At 33.1% G+C, this 21,203-nt stretch overlaps 3 protein-coding genes across 12 annotated transcripts in view; 1 reads left to right on the forward strand and 2 right to left on the reverse strand.

The window, feature by feature from the left end:
* The window catches only part of LOC146538611 (la-related protein 1-like), a 63,238-nt gene extending 54,280 nt beyond the window's left edge, over positions 1-8,958 (reverse strand). For 6 of the 10 annotated variants that reach the window (XM_085187461.1, XM_085187464.1, XM_085187460.1 and 3 more), the window contains exon 1: positions 8,122-8,958. In XM_085187461.1, the coding sequence (XP_085043587.1) occupies positions 8,122-8,472 (351 nt within the window). In that variant the 5' untranslated portion in view covers positions 8,473-8,958. The remainder of the gene's footprint in view (positions 1-8,121) is intronic. The other 4 variants (XM_085187467.1, XM_085187466.1, XM_085187462.1 and 1 more) reach the window with 1 other exon arrangement.
* Positions 8,959-9,547: 589 nt separating this feature from the next.
* LOC146538612 (uncharacterized) lies at positions 9,548-10,505 on the reverse strand. The gene has a single exon (XM_085187074.1). It carries the CDS (start codon positions 10,421-10,423, stop codon positions 9,548-9,550), a length of 876 nt encoding a protein of 291 aa, XP_085043200.1. The 5' UTR covers positions 10,424-10,505.
* Positions 10,506-10,835: 330 nt separating this feature from the next.
* On the forward strand, positions 10,836-19,419 carry RpL4 (ribosomal protein L4). Its single transcript, XM_085187475.1, has 10 exons — positions 10,836-10,973; positions 12,310-12,490; positions 13,372-13,453; positions 13,948-14,111; positions 15,146-15,270; positions 15,807-15,905; positions 16,793-16,928; positions 17,769-17,904; positions 18,421-18,580; positions 19,208-19,419. The coding sequence occupies exons 1-10, from the start codon at positions 10,971-10,973 to the stop codon at positions 19,394-19,396; spliced, it is 1,275 nt and encodes a 424-aa protein (XP_085043601.1). The 5' UTR covers positions 10,836-10,970; the 3' UTR covers positions 19,397-19,419.
* Positions 19,420-21,203: the final 1,784 nt, after the last annotated feature.

Genomic DNA, 21,203 nt, shown 5'->3' on the forward strand with positions numbered 1-21,203 from the left:
CTGGAGGACATGTATAAAGAGGATGAGGAGGCGGACAAGACGAAAGAGATATTATGCAGGAAGTGGAGTGTTTACTGTTCATACTCGTTCTCAATATGTACACCGCTAAGGATAAAGCGTGAAGCAATGAAAAAATAAATCCATTTATCAGTTTTAGAGAAAATCTGAGAAGCCTATAACTATTTCCCTATTTTTCTGTAATTAAAAGATATAACATGGTGGACCTTTGGATTTGAAGTGGCAACTATATCCCATGTCGAAACTGCTCGATTGCGTGGGGGTTAAAAATGAGAAAGAAAAAATACTTATAACGGAAAAGTATTACGCTACTTGAAACTTTGCCAACATAAATATTTAGAAGCTTGAGACATAAAAAAATGTATATTGACGCTTATTTTTTTTATCTTAACGCACCTTTCATTTTGCTGAATGTGACTAGAAAAAAAAATATAGTGATACATCACAATTTTTTTAAATTTTTCCATTACAAAATATTTTTTTCATCACAACTACAATGAGTTAAGTGCGGAACTTAACGCCACGCTTTTTCTACCCGAGCAGAGATATGAAAATAATTTGTATTTAGCCCTTCCTCCAAGTGCGGATTGCACCGACAACCATTGCGTTTATAAACGCTACTATGTCAGGATGGTCAGCTTTGTATTCACTCAGTTCATATTAACGTAGTCCTGTCTAGATATTTTTTTATAATAATATAATTCGTATATCAGTTCCTAGCACGTGGCATAGATATGTGTTATCTTTAGTAATACACTTTATACTGTTTTTAATAAAACACTATCTGTGGCTAATCTTTCCTTCTAATAACTTTTCTCTACTGAGAAAATATCTTTGAACAAATAATAATTATTGTTATAAAAGAACCATAGTCCGTCCAGATAGTATGTGCCTGACTATAAATGTGGGTTCAATTCCTACCCCACGGAAAAATTGTTTTACCGTGGAGTAGGAATTGAACCCACAAGAGGCGAGGAGCGAGAAGCTCCCTACAGTGAAATGACAATTTGTCTTGTCCTAACTAACTTGAGTTCTGCCACTCAATATACAATGTCTTGAAGATTAGGTGAAAAGTGGAGAGCACAGTGTTTTAACACGAAGTTCTGTGTCTCTCTAGATACATTAGGTATAATGAAACGACCTGTTACATTAAATTAAAACATCTGCAATATATTCCTATTTAAGTTGATTCAAGCTAGCAATTGTAAACTGTGTTGTGTTTATTATCACATACAAATATGAGGTTATGAATATAAAAAGCCCAACATATCAAAATGTTGGAATCTATACAACAAATATTAAAATAAAAAAGAAAAGAACTAGATTATCTGTCAAAAACGCTACACAAAATGGCAACCCTGACAGCTGACATAACACCACGTGGCGTTACGTTTCTAGGTTAGAACTCATTATCTGTATGCCATAACGTACGCGATAATAAGATACAGTCAGTGTGACGAATCAATCTAAAGAATTAAACTACTAGAAAATTCCATATTACACTATTATTATTACGATATCACGTGTTCGAATCCGTGTGGGGTATAATAACTTAATTTAGACAAAATAACATCTGTGCTAATACGTTAAATGTATATCTTTGTTTTATTTAGAATAAATACGAAGTGACATATTCTGTTGTAATGTAGTGTCACAGCGTCTGACTCTAAGTGCGTCGCTTGTGGGTTCAATTTCCACTACAGCCATCTAAAAACCAGCTTCCGCGTATTTTGGCGATACTTGGCCGCACTTTTCTCCGTCGTGCAAGTCCTCCGTTCTCTACTTAAAGCCTCTCTTTCTAAAGATTGAACAAATAATAACGATATATAATCTTTCACACTGTTCAAGCATTAGTTGGTGACGACACCAATTTATATACACATCATTTTTCGTCCTACAAAAAAAATAGGAACTCCATAGGGTCATATTTATTAAGTGCCTAACTGTTCACACAGTGAATTATCGATCGAGGGAATATATTATTTAGCTGCACTCTGACCTGGTAACTTGCTTAACTAGTGTTAAGACACTATAAAACGAAATGATTACCGAAAAGTAACATAACATGGCATACATGCTCAATAGATGGAATGCCTAACATAAAGATATCTGAAATCGAAATAAGATAGTATACATGGAATGAGGTAAGATGTACGAAGGTCACAAATATGGGTCAAGTTTGCGAACATCGATCGGAAGGCTGTCTATGACAGATTACACTACAATGCAATATAGCTTCTAGGCCCCGCGCGGCTTCGCCCGCTTGGACTTATTATTATATTATAACTAAACATTATCAGTAGACTGTGGTCCATGTGTCATATTATATAAGCTATATTACTGTAAAGTTGTTCATCTAAATCCGTTCAGTCGCCTAGTACGATTCGGACACACAACTACCACGCTTTACAGTAGAGTATTATTAACGTAGAACTATCATTTTGATTCTAATATAAAGCAATATCAATACATATCGTCATACACTTGACCGATATCCACAACCTCAGCTGCCAGCCAAATGATGTTTGAAACATTTCCAACACATAGAGGATCTACCAACAACAGTATGGTGTCTATTATAATATTATTATTTTTTTAGCATCACGTATAAAGCTGGATAAGCAGAGGGTACCTAGTGTTAAGGCACTAAATTCCCTCTGTCTATCTTGCTGCTTCTCATTCTATAAACGAGATACAGCTTAAAATAAATAAGCTACTTTTCCTTTCAATGATTAAGCAGTTTCATAATCCAATACAAAATTGCTCTATTAAAACTGACATAGGAGACATAAAGAGCAGTACAGTACTTTCATTCTATTTAACAAGTGGTTCCCGTGGGACGCACGCATAGACCAAGATTCAACATGGTAGCTAAATGGTCTAATTTAAAAACAATGACTTAAGTACAAATAGAGGGGACTTAGGCTTGTCGCTGTTTGATAAGGTCGCGAGTTCAAATACTGAAGTGCTAAAATAGTTTTTCATCATGGATGGCTGCATGGAGGGGTAATCGTTTGAAATCTATACTATTATTATAAAGCTGAAGCGCTTGTTTAATTAAACGCGCCAATCTCAGGAACTACTGGTTCCAATTGAAAAGATCGTTTTGTGTTGGATATACCGTTTTTCGAAGAAACCTAGTTAGTTGCCTCGGGCACCTAGAATGAGTCACAGTCAATTCGAATAATGCTATTTGACCACGGATACAAGCCGATCTTATGCAACAGGGCCTGGTGAACAGGGGTGGTGAAGTTCCAAATTAAAATAAATATTGTTTTAATCTATTAGAGTTAACCTATTTATTTTTAATATGGTCAAGATCAAATCACCGTTAGAACTACACTACGGAGGTCCTTTTTGCCAAATGGGTTGCTCTAAATGGTTGACGTCGCTTCGCCAAATCCGTCAGGCTTCGCGTCACCTAGCTTCAAGTTTTTTTTAAATAATCATTTTGTTACTAATATTTATCATGAAAAAATGGAATCAATGTTGTCACAGATTTTGATACATGTGTAATAAGTATGTGTACATCTGTATGTTCCACCATAACCCTATAAAGTACTTAATATTTTTTTCTAAGAAAACAAAATATCTATTACCAAACCTCATCTCAAATGCCAATAGGCTATCTCAACACGACAGCTCAATTCAAATGTAATAAAAAAAACAAAAAAATAAACTTTTCAAACCATTGCCAATAGACTAGTATACAATATATATCAACTAGCCTTTCTTTAGAAAATCTTGAACTTTGACTTTTGCGGTCACGTCGCTCGGGAACGCTAAAATGTATATGCGGCACATTGTTTGATACAAAATAAAGGTAATTATCTACACTTAATAATATAAAGTTGAAGAGTTTGTTTGAACGCGCTAAGCTCAAGAACTACTGGTTCCGGTAATTGAAAAATTCTTTTGGTTTTGAGTACAACATTTATTGAGGAAGAATAGATGTTACATTATATCAGTGAGGCGAAGCCGCAAGTAAAAGCTAGGCTCTTGATAACAGGTCAAGTTACGTTATTGGGTCTATTATTTATTATAGAGATGTGTGGTTGTGGGTTCTATACTCATTGTTTTTTTTTATCCAATAAATTTCCGTTTTGAAAGGGAAGAGCAATTTATTTTTTATAATTGACAGAGGCAGACTGGTTGAATGATACATCTCCTCCTTTTATATAAATTAATACAGTATAAACACACCTAGTCTTAAAAAAACATCCCCCATCACACATATATATGAGCCATATCCATATTATAGCACATCATATGCAAGTCATCCAATTCTGTATATAGTACCTTAACACTAGGGCACCCAGGTTCGCCCTGTCTACGCTGCTATGTGCGGGATACAGCGTGAAGCTATATCCAGGCATAGGCAGCACATTCCGCACATAGAAGTAACTGGATATATAAAGGTTGAAATATTACATTTATGTAGATTACAGTGTCAGGGAGCACTAAATATTCAATTATAAGTTTCTTAAACAGTTACTCACCAAATTGTAATATAATCTTTTCTTTCCTCTAGTTACAAGATCAGAAATAGAATATGAAATGTTTAAAACAATTGGCCTCATTAAGCCACATTGGCTAATTAAATTAACGTGATATATCTATTAGTAATAAAAATTCTCAAAAAACGTAATTGTAAAGCATTAACCCTGACCGTTAATTGTAGGTCATTCCCTTTGAGGGATAAGTGGAATTTGAACAACTGGACTGGAAGGAGTGACTTGAGCTGATAAAGAATGAGTTGGAGGGGTTCCTTGGAGTACCAGTAAAGCAATCATTGAGTTATCTATTTATAGTTTGCAACTGATAGCTAATTTAATCAGAAGACTGAAAAACATTGATTGGGAAACCAAGATCTGTCTATATAAATTGAGGAAAGTAAAAGTGATGTTTATATTGAGTGCACTTTACAATAATATGTGCCTTTCTAAAATGAACAAAAAGTGGAACATGAAAAAACTTATCACTGTAAATATCAGCTAAGGTGGGGAATGGACTATCTTAACAATGGGTTCCCTCAGACTACCCCCCCTATATGGAAGATTACAGAGTGGAGCTAAAAAAAACATTTAAGTCAGGATACATCAAAATCAAAAAAATACAAATAAAAACGACTGTCATATAAATAACTAAAAAGAATACAATACAATATATATTTTTGCATCAAAATAAGATGGTCACGGTGACATGAACATACATATGTCTTATTTTAAACACATTTTGAATTGAATTAAAAATTAATTTAAGTATTTTTTTTTATAAAAATGTTTAATTTATGTGACATTGTTTGTTACCTAAGCACATTACCAAAGAAAGTTAATATGTTTATCTATCTATGCATGTATGTATGTAATATTTGGCTGGAACCTTTTAAAACCTTAGAAACCAAGTAAAATTAAATATTTATTTATGTTTATATATGCATTACTTCTCTCTGTTGAGTGAGAAAGAGTGTCTTAACACTGGGTTCCCTCATTTTTTTAAACCATATAAAACTTGTATCCCAAATGTTTATCAAAAGGAAACTATTTTTTTTTATTAAGTTTAAACTTAGCAATATAATTCCTTTGTGTACTAAACTGTATCTACACCAATAGAGAGAAGCCATTTAGCTACAAAGATGTAATGGTTTAGTATATGTAGTTACCCTTTTAATGTGTTTTTCGACCACCTATAATGTCATGTCATCATATTAAAGCATTATAATGTATAGTATCATCAAAAACATCTGTTGTTAATAAGATTGTCATAGTATGTAAACATATATATGACAAATTTTCACACCATCCAGATAAAATATCACTTAAATTCCAAATGTAAAATGTATAATTGGGTAATCCCTGTCTTATTGAATATCAAATGAAAGTAAATGTTTCATAATGTTATAGCCTCATGTTAGAGGCATTATGGAGAGTTCAAGGTCATGCTATGTCTCAATGTCAGTTGGGAAACGATACACTTTCTAACTTTTCTAATAGTAACTACATGATGGAACATGTGATTACTAGCTTTGGTAGACAAAGCGCAGGGATGAGTTTCAACACTCAACGTCACGCGCAATGTATGTGGAAAGTAATCTCTGAACATTAGGTTCCCTCTGCCTATACTGCTGTGCCAAAAAAAGCTTGAAGATGCTATATGTATTTTTTTATTGAATATTGTTGCATAATTGTCAAATATTAATAATTTCTTCATATATTTTGTGAGTACCTTAAATTTCACCATTATTTTTGTATTGGTAGAAAGTGAAGAATGATTTGATACCAGTAAAACACCTGAATCTTTCTGCTTTTACAGTAATAAAAAAGGAAGCCAATTTTAAAAAAAATGCTACAATTAGATCAAAGAATGTCAGTAGAAACCAACACCATATTCTACCTTGCCAGGGCCAGGAAATGGCTTATAGTCAGAAATTAATCTATTGGAATACAAAGGTGTTATTATCTAAAAGTAAACAAACAACATCCCAACACTGCACACAAGTGAGTTTTCACTTGTTTGCAGTGTTGGAATCCCCTGCCCACCCTATTATATGAGGGACTCTGCTGTATTCCTCTATTGACACTAGATTCTTTCTACCCTACTATATGAGTAGAGTACGAGGGCAGAAAGAACCTAGTTTCAAGACACTCCCTAGTCTGCTTTCTGCCTGAATTCAATACTTTACATGTTAAGTAGTGGAACTTAACACCAAATTTTATTTTATCAGATCACAGAAATGAAAATAATTAATTCTGTCCAATGAAGATTGAACCCACAATCATCATTTTCACAGACAGATTGTACAGAGCGCACCACAATAGCCTAAACTAATTGTATTTATAATATTCTCTATTAATATTATGCCATCTTTTAGCATATTTTACTAAATAATATGGAATTTTTAAATCCAAGAGGGATTTAAGAATGCTCTATTCCCACAGGACATGGTTATTCAGTGGTAAATCTGTGCACTTAAAGTACATCTCTAGTTAAAGTATACTTTGAATGAAATCAAATATTGTCTTCGAAAGACAACCAAGTGAAGAAAGGTTTATGGTAAAAATATTTATATCTTTTGAGGAGTCATTTTAATCCTAAATTATTTCAGTCAGGTATCTGCAATTTATACTATAATAGCTGTAATATAATATTATGCAACTTTAATTAATTTATCCATTTGCTTTGTACAACTGGAACAGAAAACCTAGTGTTAAGATATTCTATTCCATTCTCCCTTTTTGCACAATTTTAACACCTGAAGTTATTCTATATATTATTTTAAATAAACTTTCTTTTTTTCTTGAAGCTGAATTCCATATATAACACAGAGGGTGGAAACTCAGAGCAAGGAAATGATAATAATTAATTTTCTGAGTCAAACACCATTGCATTTACACTCAGTGTGCTAGTGAGTCAATAAAATAATTTATAAACTTATTTAAAACCAATAATTGTAAATGTTGTATTTACAATTATCTTATGTTAATTAATTATCTTATGTTAAAAGATATATTTAAGATTATTATACTTAAAATATACTTGCTTGATACTTTTCCAACTTGACCATTACCTAAAATAATATTAAAAATATTCAATAAAATTTTAAACTTCACAATAGGAATTATAATATTTTAGGTTCATGTGAATGGAATATTATTACATAAATATGCAACAAAAGACTTCCTGCTTTTAATCATATTTCTAAGCATCATTTCCTATTTACATTAACTTGGTTAATGCAAACGTGTATATCAAATTAGTACTTTGAACTTTACTATGTAGGCCACAAGACCAAAGTCAAGTTTTAACTTAACAACAGCCTATATAATATAAATAACATATGAAAATACTTATTCAGTCATATATTCACATTTATGTATGTACTAGAGGTGATTTAGAAACAACTATATTAGATTGAAGTGTTTATGTTACAAGTAAGTTACTTTATAGGTTATATTATAAGTTAGCAGTGCTTATGCAATGAGCATGGTATAAAGTCATAACCTGTATTGATTGGACAGTGATGAAATATTTCATAATATACAACTTGTAGCTTTAGTAACTAAGACCACCTTAATATGCAGTCAATAGATGATGTTTACATACCTGCCAAGGGTTGACCTTTGGGATCGGTGCTTCCACAAACTTCTTAGGTTGTTGTTCTGATGATTGCTGTTGAGGGTCTTGAGCGGGTTGTTGTGAATCGCTCGCAGGCTGCTGTGCCTTATGCGGGCGAGGTGGAGCCCTGCGCTCACGCTCCCTGCGGCCCTTGCCTGGCCGCCTGCCGTGCGCGATGACGGGCACGAAGCCCTCCTCCTCCTCGTCGTCCTGACGTGGCGGCGCGTCCACCGCCTCCTCCGTCGCCTCTATGTTCTCTTTGTTACTGTCACTGCCCCTGAAGTTCAGCACTGATGCGTACGAGGGCCCGGCGCCCTCGACTGACACTCGCGCGGCCATACCGCTGCTACCCTCGTTATGTAAGACGGGCGCGCGCTCCGCGCCGACCTAGGATCACGAGCGCGCCGCCATGCCCCTAGCACGACGGCATGTTGCGGGTCGGGCCCACAAGTGCGGAACTTTCCCGATCTCGCGAAGGTCGAACGCGGTCTGTATAACGTAGCCGACACAATAGTAGTATAGTCCAGTATCCGCACAGAATATGCGCACAGTCCGCTATGCACACCAGGCTGACCCTGGATCGACCGTATTTACATCGAAAAAATTCACTTCCGTTGACTTGTTCCAACTATTTAGTGACACTGAACGCTCCGGGCACACTGTATCTCTCGATTACGTATATCGATCACACGAAAAATGGCTTTCTTAAGCTGGAATCAGTTAAAGAAGTATATTTTGTTCGCAATTCACACATGTGGTCGGACGCCCAAAAAGGGTATTTTCCGCAACACACACGGAACTCGCGGAAGGCTGTGACTTCTAATTTTACAGAGGAGACGTCTCACCGCAAGATGGCGCTGTTACAACACTGACAGAGAACGCGTTCATGATAAGACTACAAAAATAGCTATTTTTAATATATCCGCTCTATCTACGAATATATGTAATTCATCTTCGTAATAAAAATACAACTTGCCGTATATTTCATGACAGTTAAATTATATATTTTAATAACTATTTCAAAACTGTTATATGTTATATATCACTATTTTGAACGCAACTATAAATGAAATCACATTTCATTCTTATTTCTTTGCGACCTTGCAAATCGTGTTAAATGTAACCTATTTCGTCAAATGATTTTCATAAAACCCTGTCAAATTTGCGTAGAAATATTATTTATGTTATCATTTATACATAAAATAACTTAAATTTATTAAAAAAGTAAATACAGAAACATAAAAAGTCAAAACTTTTTATATTTTATGTATTGTCTATTCCTCAGCAACACTTGCAACACCATGCGATCGTTTAGGAATTAATTTCCGAGTAATTGCATAATGAAACAAATTTAACATATTTCAATAGATTTTTAAACTTCTTTGAGAAATATAATAAATAAATTGATGATTGATTAATTATAAACATTTTCTGGGTTTGTAGGGCAGTACATTCCAAGGAAATTTCTGCAATTTCTACAATAATGGTAGACGTCCTTACATGACCTAAGCACATAAGGTAATGGAGCACAAACCCAACAACACAGTAGACATAAAATCATAGCGCATAAATGCGTACTCAGCGTTATTTTACTGGCGACAACCGTCATCCCTGTATAACCGCATTCAGGGCAAGCTACTAGTATCGGCGTAAATCCGAAATGGTGCACCCTTGTCGGCGGTGGGGGAATAGGGGTGTCTACATAAATATCAAAAGCAGTTGCGTAATTTGGAGGTGGCGTGTGTTGTATAAATGAAGGAGAAGGTATAAATGTCCCCATTAGCCTAGGTCTTCGAGCTGCCATTTGTCTTAAAACAAATGAATACGATGGAGGGGCACTTGCTAACGAATCTGGTGCCGATAATTCTGACGGCTTTATGAAAATATTAGGATTTTGTCCTAAATTTTGTAAATGCAATGGGATACTTCCATTTAACTTGGCTAAAGCTTGTGTAAGTAAGGTTTGAGGTTGATTTATTGCAGGTATACTTAACGATTTTGGCGAAGGTAAATTAGAGTAAATGTAGAAAGGCTTATTCATATCCTTAATTACATCTCTTTTGACGGGAGTTGCAGACGTTGATTGTAAATCATTACATGGTATTTCATTTGATATTACTGCTATTCTGTTATCATTATCTTTTTGGTTATTTAACGACGTTCCAAGGATTTGTGAATTTATTTCTTTAGAAGCCGCTGATAAGTTATCTTTTTCTTCATCAAGTTGAGTCCGACAGGCGACATTTGGCTTACTACTCTGAGGAATATAAGTTGAACTCTCAGAACGCATAATAAAAATAAATCAGGTACATAAAAATTGTTCCTAAATGCCAATTCAATAACGTTATTTAAATTATTTGACATTTTGACAACAAACCAAATCCGATTATATGTTCGTTCTAAAACTTACAAATACAAAATTGAATTAGGTAATAAAAATAAGATCTTGTAACTTTTAATAACTTATAAGTTAGTAAATATTTTTATTTTATGCAAAAGAACAAAACATAAAATTAATGTTAACATTTTGTCATAGACAAATTATTTAATGATAATTTAAAACAAAAATTTTAATATCAACTGATATTTTTACTTTACTTTCAATGTAGCTTATTATAAAAAAGCTTATTTAATTCTATATAATTTATCTTTATCATTTAAATTCAAGACAGTACATTTTAATTATAAAAAAGTATTTTTGTTAAATGGCAACTGTCGTTTAGTATTGTCAGAGAAACCTTACCTTCCGGTCTTTTTACTCCTCCGTGGCATGGCGGATGGTCTTTACCGCCGCATTTAGTGTTTATTTGGAGGAATAACTTCGCTTATATAGCGAAATGGTAAGTTTTTGTTTTATAAGTGCCAAAAATTATTTCAAACATGTTTTATTGGTGAAAGTTGCTAAGTGATAGTGTAGTTTTAGAATTTCAAAATGTCCGTGTCGCGTCCACGTGTTGGTGTCTTAATTTTTAAAAATAACCACGGTATGATGATTATTCGTAAGTTAATATCATTTTGCATGATTAAAGTACAATTTGCTGTGTTTTTCTTATAAACTTAGGTACTAAAGACTTTAAAGTACTGTTATTCGACGTGTGTTGAACATGCATGGGTCACACCATTGTTGCTTTCGATTCTTGTTTACTCCAATATAGTTGAATAGAAAGATAATATATCTTTTATATCGTTATTAGTAGTTTCTATTTGATATTTTATTATTTATTAATGAGCTTAATTTGTCAATTATTATTGTTGTGAAATGTGTTATTGGGAGGTTATGTTAAAATTTGTTGGTTACATTCTAAACACTTATTTAAAATTTAAGTTGTATCAATCGTATCAATACTTACTATTCTTGAATACTTGAACTATTCAATTAACAGTATGATGATGGTGATGAACTTTCCCCATAATTAAAACAAATTCGACGTTTTAATTTTCGGTGGAAATAGTTGTTACTAATATTATATTAATTTTATTAAATTTTGTTATTAATTCTAGCTGGAAGAACTTAATGTCTATCGTTTGTCATTTCTAAAGGATTTTACATTTGCAATGATATCGATACTTAAAAATTCTACTATACTTACAGAAACATTTTCTTTTTCCCCAAACTCTTCTTGGTTGCATGTATCTAGCATCTTCCAAGTACAATTAAGGGGTATATTAAAGTTCCGTTAGGAAACACCACTGTGGTTTAGTATTGGTGTGTCGACATAAGGAATACAAAAAAAAATACATTAAATACTATAAAGATATAAGAGGTGGAATTGGCAGTATATACTTCTGTATCTAAAGTGGTAACGGGTTCAATCTCAACTAATAATAGTATACTAAATACTTTATATTACTCAATTCCCAAAAAAAACAAATTTCACTAATGATTTCTGCTAATAAACATAGACTGCTATGAAATTGAGCAGATCTATCATTACACATTTTTGTGATTATCCTTAAAATCAAACAATAAGATTTTGCCAAAATCAAACAATATGATTGCACTTTTTATGTATAGTCTTTATTGCACTTAGTAAAAATATTATATGAAATACTAAAATAAAAAAAAAAACAAAGCAAAATGTAAACTTATCTGTTATAGAGATTATAATTCCTAGATATGTTAAACTAAAATTAAAGGAAATTATATATTAACTATTATTTTTATTTCTTCTATAGAGTCTATCAGTAGCCCGACCCTTAGTGTCGGTATACTCTGAGAAGAGTGAGAAGGTGGCAGATGCCTCGGTCCCTTTGCCATTCGTTTTCAAGGCCCCCATCAGGCCTGACCTGGTCAACAATGTCCATGTTTCCATGTCCAAGAATGCAAGACAACCTTACTCTGTTAGTAAGGAGGCAGGTATGAGTCATCAATTTTCTTGTAATTTTTGTGTATTTCTAGAGATTTCTTTTAATATTTAAAAGCAGGTAATGAAACAATTAATGTATTCTGTGTAACAAGAAATTTAGTATCTTTTTTATAATTACTTTTTGTTACAATCAACTAAAAATGTGAGGCCAGTCATGGCACAGGGGCACTAAGTGTGACTGTAAACACAACCGGTTGTGGATCCAATCCCCAGTTGAGGGAATGAGTTATTTAAATTAATTAGTTTTTTTTCATTTCTTCCCTCTGCTGTTGAGGCAAAGCGCGGTGTTCTGTTCCGCCACTCAACAAGCAATGCCTCCAGAATTCAGGGAGAGAACAGAGTAATCTAACCAGGTCCCCTCTGCTTACCCTGCTGTGTGCAAGATAGTGTGATAGTCCTTTTACGTATTAACAAAAATAACTAACTTTCTTAATCTATTTTATAAAGACTATAATTACTCAATAGGATGTAGTGATAAATGTATTGGTAATGGGTTCGATTCTCGCTCTGGAGAATGAATTTGTTTCTTTTCTCGAGTCTTGTAATAAGCCATGAAGCTTGGCTTTGGTATATTTGCACTGTATGTCCACATTCAATATGCTTGTCCATGCATTTGAGTGTTACTGCGGATCAGTGCTACAGTAAAGTGGTGATATGGCGTTCTGGGTACATCCTGTGATGGGCACGGGTGCAAATTTGCTAGTACATTAAAAATATATATTTTTGTCTGAAATTATTGAACATAACTTTGTCAAATAATACCAAAAGAAATTGTGACTTTTGTGTATTAATTTCTTCATTATTTAAGCTTTTGTTTTAAACATCACTTTAATACATATATTTTTTAATATAAGTATTTTATTTTTAATAGGCCATCAAACCAGTGCCGAGTCATGGGGTACAGGACGTGCTGTAGCACGTATCCCCCGTGTCCGTGGTGGTGGTACCCATAGGTGAGTTATTTTGTACATAGTATGGGGATTTGAACCTGAGAAGAGGTACTAGGAGCTTGTTAAAACTTTAGAATATAATATATAGAATAGTATAATAAAAGTGGAAAATTTACTGAAATTATAGTATTTAAATTACTTTACAAGATTTTTCTTCTTCTTCTTTCTGGCATTAATTCCGGCTATTACCATGGTCTGCCTACTCAACCTATTCCACTTCGCACGGTCTTTTGCGTCCTCGGTGGTTAGACCATTGTCTCTCATGTCCTGCATCACGACATCCAACTAGCGCATTCTTGGGCGTCCGAAAAAAAAAAAAACACTGTACTATACTTAAAATATGTATAATTTCTTTCTTTTTTCCCACTCTTCCCGGTTGCATGTATAAGCATCTTCCAGGTACAATTACATTCCACTACATTAAAATTTTTACATGCTTACTAATAACAATATATGTAATTTCGCAATAATTTATTATATTTCACTTTTACCCTTAGATCAGGCCAGGGTGCGTTTGGCAACATGTGCCGCGGTGGTCGCATGTTCGCACCAACCAAGCCGTGGCGACGTTGGCACCGCAGAGTCAACCTACGCCAGCGCAGGGCTGCAGCGGCGGCCGCTGTTGCCGCTGCTGGAGTGCCAGCGTTAGTACAGGCCAGAGGTAAGGTTTATGAAAAATAGGTTTTTAGATTATAAGTTAAGGGCAGTGGTGCAGGGTCTGCCTTGCTATTTGGAGCATAAAGCGTGAAGCTAAAAAAAAGGATCTAAAGTAGTGGTACAGGGAGGCAGTTTGACAAAAATTCGATGGTTGTCGGTTCGACTTTTACTGAAGGCATTAAATTATTTATGTAACCTTGCACTGTATGTCCACATTCAACATGCTTGTCCATGCATTTGAGTGTTACTGCGGATCAGTGCTACATTGACGTGGTGATATGGCGTTCTGGGTCCATCTTGTGATAGGCACGGGTGCAAATTTGCCACTACATTTGTATATAAAAATAATATATGATTTTGTTCATATTTAATTTTATTAATAATCTAAAAAGTAAAATAATTTTAAATGCAGGAATTTATGAGTTTGTTTTTATAGTTTTGGTATTTGAAATATGAGTTAAGTTGAAGCATCTGGGACAAATTTTAATATATTGAACTATATAATTAATAGAAATAAATAAAATAATATAATAATTATTATATTGAGTGTAAATCATAGCAAGGAAAGTGTTTTAATATGTATACAACAATAGTAAGTGGAAGCGGAATAGTAAGCGGAAGTGGAAGAAAATGTGTAGATGGATGCGTCAGCGCTCCTTTTACGGAAACAGCATATAGGGTAAAATATTTCAAACCCATACCTGAAGAAATTAATCAAGATACCTCAACAGAGACAATCCTACTTGAATTATAAATGTGAAAGTTTGTGAGGATAGATGTTGGTTCCACTTTCATGCAAAAACTACTGAACAGATTTCGATAAAACTTTACAGTAATATAACATATACATAGTTTGCCTATAATATAACAGTTTAAACGGGCGAAGCCGCGGTTGGGTCTCTAGTGAAAAATATAATGCCTTAAAATGTTGAAGTAAAATACAGGAATACGATGACAATGATTTACCTTATATAGGATACATATATTTTACACTTTATATATACTTTTATACTAATATATTAATATTTTGGTCATCAGGTCACATCATTGAAAAGATTCCGGAACTCCCATTAGTGGTCTCCGACAAAGTGCAAGAGATCAGCAAGACTAAAGATGCTGTCATCTTTTTAAGAAGAGTTAAAGCATGGTCTGATGTCCTTAAGGTTAGTTAAAAATATGTATTTAAAGAAATGAGATTTGGATATTTTTGGTAAATTTTGGTGCTATTAATAAAATTGGTAAATGTGGTAGTTTGAAAATAGTTTTTATTTAAAGTTTAATTAATAATTTTTACTCAATATTATGATTAGAATTCAGTTTTTTTATTTTGTTTTTTATATATATTTTTTAAAGATATATAGTATGACAAAGTACTTTTAAATTTGTGAATATAATGAAAATATAAATAATATAGCCTTAATACATTTTGTAGCCAAGTTTAAGTTAGTATATAAGCTTGTTGGGTGTGGATTCAATTCCAATTTAAGGGCATGAATTACTTTCTTTACCCTGCTCTACCAAAACAAAGTTCGGCGTTGAGTTACGTTGATTCTGGACATTAGGCTCTCGCTCCTAAGTTAAACGAAAAAAGTTCTTTTTTCCTGCACATTGGAAGGGCGGAATTCAGCGCTAGGATATTTCTTAATTAATGTTTAAATTAATATAACAATTCTAATATTATTGGTATATATGTCTGTAGGTGTACAAGTCACAGCGCCTGCGCGCCGGCAAAGGGAAGATGCGCAACCGTCGTCGCGTGCAACGCAAGGGACCCCTCATCATATACCACAAGGATAAGGTAAGGGGAAACACGAGTATTTTATATATTTCAAGGTTATTTAGGTTTTTTATAAAGTTTTGGTTTGATATTGTCATAATTAACTACAACTTTCATTATAGGAGTGCAATATAAATTTCAATCTGTAGCCTAGCATTCAATTACATTTCCTTCTCCATAGAGATATGTTTTTTTAAGATTGCCTAAACCCCTGGTCATATGAAAATTAACATGTATTGTGTATGACACATTCTTACGTTGGGTTAAAATGAAACAATGTAATGTAACATAATATTAAGCTTTCCTTGATTAGTGGACAAGTTAAACTGATATAACTGATAGATTAGTTAGTTGAGATTAAAGAATGCAAACAAATAATCTCTTTAGCTTTAGTATATTTGTACAGATTAAATGATAAATCCCTTTAAACTCTTACTCCTTACATAACAATATGTATTGAGTTACAATAATTGAGGGTAAATTAAACACACCCGAAGGAAACATTAGTCAAGGTACTCTTTGCTAGTGTGTCGACATGTGGTTTACATATTATTTATGATAGTGATTGTCACTATCATATATTCATGATATTTTATTAAGTGTGAAATATAAAAGGACTAGTACAAATAAAATTTTAATGACATCTAGTCACTATTTGTGTAAAATGTTTTAAAAGTTTATTTTTATCTGCATTTTTTCATTTTGGTATTATACAAAGCAATGCAGTCAAAAATGTGCTTTTAAATTACATCCATGGGCTAAGTTCTGGCACTCAACACAAACTATCTCAAATTCAGAGGGAAAATTTGAATGTTGTGTTGTGATGGGTTTCCCTGCCCATCCTGCTAGATTCTTAATAAAAAACCATATAAATATACAATAATATATATATTTATTCCTCCATCCAGGGCCTATCCAAGGCTTTCCGTAACATCCCTGGCGTGGAAATGCTAAGTGTGAACAAACTGAACCTCCTGAAGCTGGCTCCAGGTGGTCACGTGGGCAGGTTCATCATCTGGACACAGTCCGCTTTTAAGAGACTAGGTTAGTCAAGACTTTTATGATATAAACGTTTTTTAAAGTGTGAATTCACTCAAAAAACATACTGTGATAAATTGAAATGTTTTCTTTAAGTAGTCATTGTTTGTTTATTAATGGAGTAATATGTGGCTAAATGAAAATAAGTACTCCCTATGTATGACACATGACACATTCTAGGTGACAGAGGTACCTCTGACCGCAGGTAGGTACCGCGGACTATTTCAAAACGTCATGTAATATAGCCTATAATAGCCTTCCTTGCTGAATTGACTAAAATATATAAAAATAATTTTCAATTCAAACTAGTAGTTTCCATGATTAGCGTGTTCTAAACATACCCAATAAGCATGACAGCTAGGAAAAAAAATAATAATTTATTAATGATGAAAACTTGTTATTAGAGCATGCAAAATAGCAAGACATGCAATAACGTTATTTAATGTAGGATTATAAAGATTTGGAAAAAATAAATAAAATAAGACAAGCCACCATGATGTTGATGTTGAACGACAATTTACGTCACGCCTGTTCACAATGGTGATGACAGGTTTGACGTCACAAGCGACGCCATGACATTTTCATGAGCTTTGGTGCAATTTTCAAACTTATGAATTAAAAAGTACTTTTATTACTAAGTATTTATTTCCTAAAGTAATATCTCTCTTTGACTACCCCGCAAGGGATAAAGCGTGAAGCTATGTAAAGTAAAATACGTCGTAATTGTTATATATTTCTCAACGTTATAGAATATTTTTTTAAAATCTGTCATATCTCTCTTTCTGTCTTTGATTACCTTATATAGATAGATATATGCTTATTAAATCAATATATTTTAATCAACAGACAACCTGTTTGGTTCATGGAAGTCACCATCCAAGCTGAAGAAGAACTTCAACCTGCCTCAGCCCAAGATGGCCAACACCGACCTCTCGCGCCTGCTCCGCTCTGACGAGATCAGGAAGGTGCTGCGTGCTCCCAAGTATGTATTATATTATATGAGTGATGAGAGATAGGTCCAACATTGCATGTTGAGTGACGAAAAAAACCATTGTGGTTGACATTATGTTACATCGAAATAATGTCATTTAAGAATATAAAAAGATGCAATATTGGTTTAGAATTTAGAAAATCTTTGGAAAAATTAAATTGGTCGATACTAATAGTGGGTTTGATTGCCAAATTAATTTATCAAATTGTAAAGTTTGCTCAAAATTTTTGTTATAAATAATTTTTAACTAAATGTACCCAAATTGGCACTGTATGTTGGATGAGGATGTGTTATCAAAGTTCTTAGTATTAATTTAATAGTCATATATTTGTTAATTATGTTATTTAGAAAGTAAATAAATTTTTGTATGATGATACTCTTTTATCAGAGCATTGGGTTATGACAACCATGATTACTCACGTTGACACCTACTGAGCTAACTCCTCCTTCTAAATCCCGAAAACGCCCCAAAACTGCATAATTAACCGCAAAATGAAATTATTCCAGCAAGAGGGTGGTCCGCTCCACCAGGAAATTGAACCCGTTGACCAACTCGCGGGCGATGCTGCGTTTGAACCCGTACGCCGCTGTGCTCAAGAGGAAAGCTGTGCTGGACCTTGAGCGCAGGAACAACTTGAGGGTCGTCGCAGTTGCTGAAAAGAGAGGGGTAATTTCTTTATTTTGGTCACTTCCTTGTAATTGGTGTTTTCTTTATTTTTTTGGTAGTATAGATGTCACTGTAAGATGTAAAAACCGTTAGTTCATAATATTTTGTGAATTTATATTGTTTTAAATCAAATCAATAAAATTTTTGAAAATGTCGGTAAAGTAATGAAAGTTTACAATTTCGCGAGTAAAATTATGAACAACGATTTTTTACAAGCAGACACCTGAATGCCTCTAATCCTTATAAGACTATATTCAATCTGGATATTTAGAGTTTTAAAGTATTTTTTTCAAAGGAGTGTCTTGTTTTGTTTTTATTTGGGTAGATAGGAGCAAATTTACCCCAAAAAAAGAAACACAAAAGGATATGTTAGACACATTTACGAAACATTGATGTGTTAAATGACGTAGCAACGCTACTACTATGTTTACGAGAGAGGAGAAATGACAATAATTTAAATATAATTGTTCTTTCGAGTTGGGATTGAATTATATGATGATTCTCTATCAGAGCATTGGGTTATGACAAAGATGATTACTCACGTTGACACCTTACTGATCGATCCCCCTGTAAACTCCGAAAACCCCAAACCTGACTCCCATTTAACACCCCATTTTGAACTTTCAGATCAAACTCCCCGAATCTGACCCAGCTGTGAAGGTACAGAAACTGAGAGAGATGAGAGCCAAGTCAATCAAATTAGCTCTCTCTAAGAAGCCCAAGAAGCCGGCGGCGAAGAAGATCGCGCCTCCGCCCAAGAAGGTGAAAAAGGAGAAGGCGGATAAACCGGAGAAGAAAGCGGTGTCTAAAAAGTGAATTAAATAAACATTTTAATTGACTGTCTTGTGATTTATTTTTTGTTTTGATTCCTTTTTGAGTAATCTAATGAATGTTTATTAACTTTCATAATGATGTTTATATTTAAAAATATTATTTCTGCTTTAAAGGTAACTTAAGTTAGTTTTATTTTCGCATATTTTGCTTTTAAAGTTATTTAGTTATTCTCATATTAAAGCCATATTATACAAAATATTAACATGAATCGTTATTATTGGTTATTCTAATGCTAGCTATATATCACTAAAGTTTTATCTGGATCCGTTCGGTAGTTTTTGCGTAAAAAAAAACAAACATTCATTCTCATAGTTTTTTTTAATTAAATAATGATCATTCATTGGTCATTCCACGGAATTGTTTGTAATTTGTAAATAAACTTAAAAGGCAACCAAAATGAGCGTATTTATAGGGAATATTGGGCCATAAATGTCGTTTATAACATACTAGTGGACCTGGACGCGGCTACGCCTGCTTAGTTCAAGCAGGCGATAAGAATATTTATTAAATATATTCATGAAATTATTTTCAATTGAATTAGTAAGAAAATATAAGCTTAAATAATCAAAAAGAATAATAAGTACTAAGACATGTTATTAGAAAAAAACATCTGAGTTATTGAAATGAACCAACTAAAGGATAGGTATTCTTAATATAAGAAAAAGTATCTAAAGTTTTCCGTGCTTGCGTACATACTCGTAGATATCGACTCTATGAAATAATTAAACATTTCTCTATATTAAATAGGATAATTTTTGCGAGCAATATCAAATAAAATAGAAGAGAACCAAAGTGTAGTTTAAATAAATTATAAACAGCAAATAATTACATAAACATTAACAATAGTTCGAAAATGTATGAAAATTTATAAAACCGTCAACGTCATCTGCCCGTTCGCGTCGGTACTATAATGCCGCTCATAGGCTAGCTCATTCCGAATCTGTGACATCTTAATTATTTATTAGAATGTTATACAGTAAACTATAATTTCAATTTAGATAAAATGCTAAAAGTGACTATTATATTTATTTTCATAAGGATCAATATCAAAATGTCGCGGTAACGGTAGCGTAGCGACGCGACGGTTGTTATTAACATGGCAGAATAAATTGCATTAAATATATTGCAATTGGCAGAATAAATTGCAATTGTATGTTTTTTTACTTATACCCTCTAATTACGAATGTGTGAATTGAATGCTCCTCGTATAGAAGTTTACTTCTGCAGTGTTCCTCTGTGTATATTTATATTATAGCGTCTATTATTATCAATCTGCAACTTAAGTAACAAACTTAAATAATGAACATATCATTATCAATTTAAAATGTTGATTTTAAGGCTTAAATATTGACGACATTTTAAGAATTACATAAATGTTGATTTGTAGTTTTAAAATATTGTTTTGTATTTTAAAAATAACTGCTGATTTAAAATTTAAAAGAAATGAGATTTCAAAATTCATATTTATATGAAGTTTAATTGCTTTATTTTATATAACTTTACTCATTTAACTTTTAATAATAACTTAAATCTTACATAAGACGTTTTATCTTTCATTTGTACTGTGTCATGCAGCCAAGAAAATAGGAATACTTGAATCGAATGTACTCGGCAGGGCACCATAGCTGAATAATTCTCCCGAATACGAATATTGAAAAAGATGCCGAATACCAAACGAATATTCGGCGAATCTTTAAAATAGATTAATAATATAATACATCATATAAGAACTAAATATAAAACACCAGGTCGTATATATGGAATTAAAAAATCAATATTAATTCAAAAA

This window comes from Heliconius melpomene, chromosome 6 (genome assembly GCF_056956725.1).
Source record: "Heliconius melpomene rosina isolate 202511_hmr_F chromosome 6, ASM5695672v1, whole genome shotgun sequence".
NCBI lineage: Eukaryota > Metazoa > Arthropoda > Insecta > Lepidoptera > Nymphalidae > Heliconius > Heliconius melpomene.

Excerpts from the sequence above, each read along its gene's own strand:
- LOC146538612 (XM_085187074.1), bottom strand. The coding sequence starts at position 10,423 with ATGCGTTCTGAGAGTTCAACTTATATTCCTCAGAGTAGTAAGCCAAAT.
- RpL4 (XM_085187475.1), top strand. Across the intron at positions 12,491-13,371 it reads CTCTGTTAGTAAGGAGGCAG|GCCATCAAACCAGTGCCGAG; the intron begins GTATGAGTCATC and ends TATTTTTAATAG. Across the intron at positions 18,581-19,207 it reads CAGTTGCTGAAAAGAGAGGG|ATCAAACTCCCCGAATCTGA; the intron begins GTAATTTCTTTA and ends TTGAACTTTCAG.